At 39.5% G+C, this 8,988-nt stretch overlaps 1 protein-coding gene across 1 annotated transcript; it reads left to right on the top strand.

Moving 5' to 3' along the window:
• The first annotated feature begins 268 nt into the window (after positions 1-268).
• LOC127311416 (probable protein transport Sec1b) lies at positions 269-8,612 on the top strand. The gene is made up of 21 exons (XM_051341842.2): positions 269-658; positions 758-816; positions 1,454-1,535; positions 1,732-1,810; positions 2,306-2,356; positions 2,463-2,559; positions 2,636-2,668; positions 3,053-3,181; positions 3,898-4,086; positions 4,201-4,284; positions 4,361-4,456; positions 4,531-4,598; positions 5,288-5,384; positions 5,898-6,023; positions 6,119-6,214; positions 6,985-7,104; positions 7,174-7,254; positions 7,591-7,790; positions 7,915-8,008; positions 8,100-8,189; positions 8,386-8,612. Exons 1-21 carry the CDS (start codon positions 586-588, stop codon positions 8,410-8,412), a joined length of 1,971 nt encoding a protein of 656 aa, XP_051197802.1. The 5' UTR covers positions 269-585; the 3' UTR covers positions 8,413-8,612.
• Positions 8,613-8,988: the final 376 nt, after the last annotated feature.

Below are 8,988 nucleotides of genomic sequence, written 5' to 3'. Positions count from 1 at the left end.
AACTCCGCCCCCGCTTTGCTTTCGGTCACGCTTCGCCACTATTATGTAACGTGACTAATTACTAAAGATAATTATTGTAGACATAAAAAACTTTAGCCTACGCCATAATTTTGTTTGCATGCAAGTACTTCAAATGCATAACATAATTTTGTATGATGCAAATTAATTTAAACCATTTGAAACTTAATTATATAGTTTGGAAGAAGAAAAGTCACGGTACTGTAGCCTTCCAGTTCCTTTATTTGGGTGAAACGGCTGCTGCTCATGAGACATGGAAACAAGGATTCCCGTGGTGTGACACCCGCCATGGCCGGCCTCGCTCCCTCCATCCATGTACCATCCGCGGGAATCTCGTCCCGGTTCATCCTGCGAGCCCCACGCTCCTCTTGCTCCCGCCCTCCCTCCTCCCCCCATCAACATTCCCGACCAGCTAAATCAGGATATAGAGTGTGTGTGTGTGTGTGTGTGGGCGGGAGGAGACGAAGACGCGCGGGTGGGTGACGGGCGAGAGAGGGGCGGTGCGGTTATCACCGTGGCGGTGGCGGACATCTTTGGTCGGATCCAGTCGGCGGCGGCGGCGGCGAGATGTCGATGTCGGGGGCGGAATTCAGCGGCGTGGGCGAGGACCCCAGGATCTTCCGCAACGTCTGCCGCGACCGTAAGTACCCACCACCTCCCCCCTCCTCCCTGACCTCCGGCTCTACTCTTTGGGGAACGCCTCACTGAATTGTGCATCCCTCTGCTCCTTTCTCCGCAGGGATACTCAAGGACATGCTGAAGCCGGACAAAGACAAGGAGAACAAGAGCGCATGGAAGGTACGCACGCATGTGTGCAGATCTTGTATTACTCACCGCCTGCACTATCTGCTCAAATTCACACGCAAGTGACATTTTGAACCTAGATTATACTACTCCCTCCGATCCAAATTACTTGTCGTGGATTCAGTGAAGATTTTCGGCAACATTTTGCCGAAATCTGCAACAAGTAATTTGGATAGGAGCGAGTACCTCCGCTCCGAAATGTAATCCTTTTTAGAATTCACAGGGTAATCAATCCCTTCCATATTCGTTCTTATTTTTGTTTTATATAGAATCAAAGGGCGGTGCCATTTTCTCTAAATGGTAGTACCATTCATATCCTGTTTCAGCGTTTACACACCACCAACAACAAAATGGTCCAGATAAGTAATACGTGCAGTTTTCACACCACTGGCAAAATTACCATGCATGCTTTCCATCACGTATCATGATATAGCGGTTTAGCAGAGTATTTGTTCATACAGGATGATTCATTTCTAAAACATGATGTGCGAATCTTACCTGTGAAATGCGGACACTTGTGACTGGGGTTTGCCCCATCATTTTAAGCTCCTCCTCAGCTATGATATCTGTATTACTTATCAGGACCTTCAGGCAAAAAACAGTAACGGTTTTTAGCTTGATTCTTGCACAGGTTCTTATCATGGATAAATTTACCGTAAAGATCATTGGTTATGCTTGCAAGATGGCGGAAATTACTGATGCAGGGATTTCGTGTAAGTTGCCCAAACCTGGATATGTGAGCGTTTAGAAGTAAGCATATGGTGATACCATGCTATTATTACTGTTTTTACTACTTCAGGAGTACCTTTTCAGAGGTCCCCAATTCAGCCAATAGTGCTCCCGCGAATCTGGTTGTTTTGTTTATGTGGAGGTATGGTAGCTCACTGACCTGAATGTCTTTTCCTGCAGTGGTAGAAGATCTGTTCAAGCGAAGGGAGCCCATGCCTTCAATGGATGCCATCTACTTTCTACAGCCACTGAAAGAAAAGTAAATAACTGATCACGATTGATCTTTCTGGCTTTCCCTTTCCGTAAGCATCACAACATAATTGCAAGTAAATACACTTGGAATTTTGGTCCCGTATGTGATTCTTCTAGTGACTGCTCAATATATCAAGAATTTTATGTATCCCCACCCAAAATCATAGGTCCTAATTTCTTGCTTTCTTTAACTTAAGCTTATGCTGGTTCTTCTTGGTTCTTTTGGGAGCTCTTTTGCTACTTCGCTATATAGATGCAAGTGGTCCATCATTATGGTACCCTCTATCCTCTTTAGTTCAAAAAATGAACTAACTTGATGATGTCATGGACAAAAGTTATATTTCATTTTTTAGACTAAAGAGGGTAAAGGTACCCTAGTGATGGACCACTTGCAGCACTAGTTCGTTATTACTTATATAGTCCTCGTTATTACTTATATAGTCCATGACAGATGTTACATTCTCTTGAATACTCTCTCATATGTAAGCTTGGTGATCTGCAGTGTCATAATGCTTCTATCCGACATGTCTGGGAGATGTCCGCTGTATAGGAAGTATGTTAAACCAAGATTTCAATTCACAGCTGGAATATCATCTGCAGAAGCTTCATATATAACAAACTTTGACATACATGTTAAAGGTTTCCCTTTCAACTTTTAGGGCATACATCTTCTTCAGTTCACCAATTCCCAAGGACCTGGTGACTTACATTAAGAACGACATGAGTGTGATACCACGCATTGGTGCACTAAGAGAGGTTACTTTTTGTATACCTTCAACTCTGATGTTCTTCGGCGGTAAGTTTTCTGATGCCATGGTTCTATCAATTGCAGATGAATTTGGAGTTTTTTGCTATCGACATGCAGGTACTCATAATCTCCGTTCTATATGATCTCATTGCTTTCTTGGTTGATTGCTTTCTTTCTTTCTTTTGTTATTATTAACTATATAGTTTGAGTCGATTGCAACATGGGCAGTGGGCATATAAAGGAGCAACTGTAGGTTAAAATAAATTTAATATTTCCTGGAAATTGTTGGCCACTATAGAATGCATTTGCACTATCTAGGAAATTAACTGGTTCATCTTTGAATCGAAAGTTTGCAAGCATCTGGAACATTCATGATTCATTTGGTGGTGAAAGCATTTCATGCCATTTTGCCTAAATTTCTAATTTTATGTTTGGGTTTGTCATCCTTTACTTTGATGGTAGGAACCATAGTTTTGATGATGACGGGTGACATATCTGTAGGGGTTTGTAACTGACCATGATATGGCGCTGACTGAACTATATAGTGCAAATGGGCATAATTCGAAAAACTTCAACGACACCATAAGCACTATGGCTATTCGCATAGCTACCACATTTGCATCGTTGAAGGTATGTTAAGAAACTTCATTTTCTATGATCTACTCATGAATACTGTGCTAATTAGTACAACAACATATATGTTCTTATGCTACACTCTTAAGTTATTGTGTCATTTCATAAATGACAACTTGCTCCAAAATCACTAGGAAACTACTTGATTTCAGCATATCATCAATAGATTTTCCTACTTATATATTTTAATCCAGCACCTGTAGTGAATGTTGCTGATGGTATATGGACATGGTCACCAGTGGGATGCTACAACTTTTGATATCTGCTCAATATTTGAAAAATCTCGGTGACACTTCGCATTTCTGCTTTCCAACTTTTGCACTCCCATTCCCTGGGCCATAACATGAACACCCCTTCCTTGAACCCACCCAAAATTGATAAGGTGTTGAATTTCAGCAAGATCCGTGTAATATGACATGGTTATTGATGCACGCCTCGAAACAATTTCCTGAAGTGAAACACATAGTCTTGATTTTTGGCAGTCTCTTGAAGCATGTTCCTGTGACTAGCTATACCTTCACCTCGTGGATGTTTAACAACTGACCATTTATTATATAGACTACCACACTATTTTCTGGTAACCTACAGTTATGAACATCTCCTATGCTAGTTAGGAATGCAGTCTTTTCATGGTTTATCCTTGTTTTGTCATGTGTGATCAATTGAGTATAACATTGTTATTCGAAACAAGAAGCTAATTTTAGCGCTTACAGGAATTTCCATGTGTGCGGTATCGTGCACCCAAAAGTGCAGACCCATCAACAGCACCAAAATTTGACATGGTTCCAAAATGGCTAGCTAACGCTGTTTATGAAATCGTTTCCAAATATAAGTCAACAATTCCTGAATTTCCCCAGAAGGAGACATGTGAACTGCTCATTCTGGACAGGCCTATAGATCAGGTGCTAAAGCATACCTTACATTCTTAATTAGAACTGTTCAATAGTTTGTTTATTTTATAAGTATGGCAAAGAACTGTTTCATACAACTTACGACAATTTCTTATGATTGCAAAGATAGCACCTGTTATTCATGAATGGATCTATGATGCAATGTGCCATGATCTACTCGAGATGGATGGCAACAAATACATATATGAGGTGCCTGTGATATAAAGTAATTTACAAGACACATTTTTATCTTAGCTTGCATTCTGATTTACTTTTCTGTTCGAAGGTGTCAAAAGCGGGATCAGATCCTGAAAAGAAGGAGGCTTTGTTGGAGGATCAAGATCCTCTCTGGATAGAGCTTCGCCATACTCACATTGCTGATGTGAGTAATGTCGGTATTTGAGATTGTTCAGCTATACTTTGGTCTATGCCTTATAACACTAACTTGAATGACAGGCCAGTGAGAGGTTGTATGAGAAGATGAATACCTTTGTCTCAAAGAATAAAGCAGCACAACTTTCAAGGTGCTTGTTATTTCTTGTTCTGAAAGTAATACAAATGTAAATGTTTCAACACAGAGTGGAGTGCAGTATGGTATGCTGCTAGCAGATGCTTGTGCATTGGTGTTATTTACCATTCTAGCTGATATACAACCTACCTTTTTGTATTCGTTGTGTTTGTTATTTATCTCCAACATAGTTAGCTGTAGGTCTGACATGTTTTGATCTATATCTTACTGTGATATATTGCTCTTTTCTGAACAACTGGTTATATTTTGAATCTGGACTACTAGTAAATAAATTTGTTTTTTCGAGAAAGTGCAAAAGCTTTGTGTCTTGGTGCGTTGATAGAAGAATAAGAGGTTATTTACAAGCCCATGCGTCCTAAACTACAAGTTGCTGAACCCAATACAACACCTACGCCATTACACTAAGATGGGCCCCAGCTACCAAGTCTTGGCATCCTCCTTGATGACTGGTTACTCGCCGTCAAAGATCGCTGTGTTGTAGGTGCTTCCAAACCAACCAAGCCATCAGCGTAGTACAGAAATCCTTTCTGGTAAAACTATGTAACCTAGTTTATATTTTAGTATAGAGGTATATCAACTAGTAGATTATTTTCTGGTGAAAGTGTGGCCACAGAAATAAAGAATGCATGGTTATCTTTACATTCTGTTTACAATACAAGCTTATGATATTTCCATTTCAATTAGAGATGGTGGTGAAGTCTCAACCACAGATCTCCAGAAGATTGTTCAAGCTTTGCCACAATACAGTGAGCAAGTTGAGAAATTGACCCTCCATATAGAGGTAAATTATTGTTTTCATAATATTTTCATACATCATGTCCTTATTTTGTTTAGCATTGCAGAAGATAAATTACTATTTCCTTGATTTATGAGAATTTTGAAAAAAATGTGAAAACAAGATGCTATATTATTGATATTCTGGTGAATTCAAGTTAAATGGGGCACACTGGTATTTTTCTTACATCTATTGCCTAGTGGATTCAATCCATGGGCAGTTATCTAATGCATACATTAACTCTGCAGTCTCTGCCGGTACCTATATTTAATATGTATGACTACAGTGCATGTAAAGCAACATGATTACTCATAGCACAATATGTAAAGTTTACTGAACTAAGTTTAGCATCCAGGTTAAAGCAAGCAGAAGTTTTTAAAAAGCATTGATGACCTGTATATGTGCCATATTTAGTTCACAGCATATGCCTTAGTAAACCTATTATGGTAAGCTTCATGTCTAATTTCAAAGTGATAGAAATCCTGATACTTTTGTTTGATCTCTTCTGCTTGTGTTCAGATTGCTGGAAAAATTAATAAGTTCATCAGGGAGTACGGGCTCCGTGACATTGGGCAGGTGGAGCAGGATCTAGTTTTTGGAGATGCAGGAGCCAAGGAGGTGATCAATATCCTCAGGTCAAAGCAGGTCTGTATAGAAAGAGAAAATTAAAAAAAGGCTCACTGCTAAGTCTTTATCGCATAGTGTTCTGCTTAGCTTGACATGTTTGTTCTGTTGCTCAGAATATGAGTCAAGAAAACAAATTGAGATTGCTGATTATATATGCAATTGTATGTCCTGACAAGTTTGAAGGTGACAAAGGGGACAAGTTGATGCAGGTACTTCATATCAAGTTTTGCATTGCTTGAGTTATGGCTTACGAACTATGTAATGCTTGCAGCAATTATGTGTAAGTTAGGAACTAAACCTGTTTTTTCGCTAGTTAGGAGCGTGGAAGCAGACTACTATGGGACTAAGTAACTAACCTCGTTGCTTCATATGTTGTTGGGTCATATCCGTCTGCATATGCCTTTATAGAATTTATTCTGCTTAAATCTGATAGAGCAGACGAGCAGTTGTTGCATGCGCTTATGAGAAATAATTAAACCACATTGCACACTTTTTTTTTCCTTTTTTAAGCTGGGCTAGGTGGTGTAAGAGTAGATGGATAAATGGAGACCTAAATCTTTCAATCACATGGTTAGCAGGATCATGATGATGTGTTACGCTTCCCCCCTTTTAGAGGCATATATGCCTATGGCCATGGATCTCTTTGGATCCACTGATTGATGGGGTTTGTAAGATTGAGATTTGTGCAAACAAACAGCTTATTGGGCCTATATTTAAATTTTATCTACTTTTGGAAGAAAAACAAGATAGTGAGAAGCCACTTACAAGCTGACTCCACCTAGCCCAGCTTATAAACCATCTCATGTTGCTACCTACCACAGAAAGCAATTACCCAGCTTGAGATCTGTATATGTCATCTATGCTAAATGGTTATACTGTCGTTTGGGTAACTCAAGAGTACATCGCAAAAAAAAATTGGATTAACAATTTTGATTATTCATGTCTATCTGATATGGTGAGCCATTTATTGACTCTGCAGCTAGCAAAACTACCATCCGATGATATGAAGGTAATAAAAAGCTTACAATACTTGGTTGGTTCAGATGCAAAAAAGACAGGACGGGCTGGCGGTTTCTCTCTCAAATTTGACGCACAAAAGGTTAAGTCATTTGAACTAAAACCTGTACTTTATTGCCTTGAACTAACATGTTTGTAATTTTCACACCAGAAGAAAAATACTGGCGTTAGGACAGAACGACAGGATGGTGAGGAAGGCTGGGCATTATCACGTTTTTTCCCACTTATAGAGGCATGTTAATATTTCATTATTTCTACTAAGTTCCCTATTATTCATGAAATATCTGCTTATCTGCTTTGTTCCCTGTGTCACACAATCAATACCTATCTCATGCAATGCTGCAATTAAAATTTGCTGGAACCAAAATGAACACGGTTCCAAAATTTACGTGGCACTTAAGAATGTGGCCTTCATTCTCTTGATCAAATATTCAAATATGTTTCAGAACAAACTGAACTAGACAAATGTAGTATAAGTGATTTTGATAGAATTAACTTGTATCCGTTGGTGATTAAAAATAGTAGTCATACCTAAAATAATGACTGAAGTTCCATGGGTTTTCAATAGGAGCTGATCGAGAAGCTGAGCAAAGGTGAATTACCGCTAAACGAATACCCATCTTTAAGTGAACCAAGTCCTACTGCTCAAGGGACCGCACAAAGTGGGTCGGCGGCAAAACCAGCACAAAATCCACAACCCATGTCTAGGAGATCACGGCGCACACCACAATATGCTAAGTCTCGTAACTCTGATGATGGTCAATCAAGGTATTCACTGAAGATAGTTTTTCATCTTAACCCCTCCTCGCCATACAAATTTTCCAAGAATAAATTGCTCTGATCGGCTTCACACTTTCTTGCTGCTTTCCTGTAACCATATATTTGATGGCAGTGACTCTGCGGTCTTGAGACACGCATCAGGTGACTTCAAGAGGCTAGGCAACCGGATTTTTGTCTTCATGGTTGGCGGAGCAACTCGGTCAGAAGTATGTTGTTTACTACGAAATGATTTGCTAGCTCTCATTGTACTATGCAACTACTATATGTTCTTACCGATTTGGTATTTCAATGGATCAGCTACGGACAGCGCACACGCTAACTATGAAGTTGAAGAGAGAAATCGTCTTGGGGTCTTCTAGCATTGATGACCCTCCACAGTTTATCTCGGTAAACCTTTCTTTTGTGTACTTTCAGAATATCTCAAAGTTCTCCAACCTTTTCATCAGATAGCGCTGCTGAATACAAGAGAGATATACCATAATCATATCTTGGGAATGTTAATTTGCAGTTTCCAAAACATAGAATAGAACTGTTGATATGCATATTGACAGACTGTACTCTCTTGTTGAATCCACAAATGCAGAAGCTGAAGTCGCTTGGACCATCTTAGGAATGATGTTGCCGTATCTCGCGCAAAAGCTGATTGATTATGGAGTGCACATAATAGAAGCTTAATTACACATTTTTCTGTTTTTTTGTTCATCACCCTATCAACGATGTGAGCCACACTGTATGTTGTAAAATGAGAGACACACGTTTTGTCTAGGTAAAATGCAATTTTGATTCTCCTAATAGGAGAAAAGTCTTCTATTCCTATGTCGCTAGGCGAACGCCCTTGCACACTGACACAAGCAGGCATGAAGGAGGCCATCTTGGTTTTCTCAGGCCCATTAGCTAGAATGTCTTTAATAGGTAGAAGTAATGTTAGCGTTGTTTTCAACAGTTAATGTTTACAAGCTCTAATTGTGACACTACTTAAAAGTAAAATAGAGAAAAATGTCGATCGGATGCCGACCCCAGCTTCCCATCGGACCACTTTCCTATCGTTGGATTGAATCAGTCTGAAGCATCGGACGAGGATTACAAAAAGGAGCAGCTATAATTAGATGGTTTGAATTTGCACCAATCATGTGAGAATATACAATGTGTATATGTATATATTTTATCCCAATGCAGTGATGCTGGT

The sequence above is a fragment of the Lolium perenne genome, chromosome 7 (assembly GCF_019359855.2).
Source record: "Lolium perenne isolate Kyuss_39 chromosome 7, Kyuss_2.0, whole genome shotgun sequence".
Lineage (NCBI taxonomy): Eukaryota > Viridiplantae > Streptophyta > Magnoliopsida > Poales > Poaceae > Lolium > Lolium perenne.
This window is presented reverse-complemented; position numbering and strand designations above follow the sequence as displayed.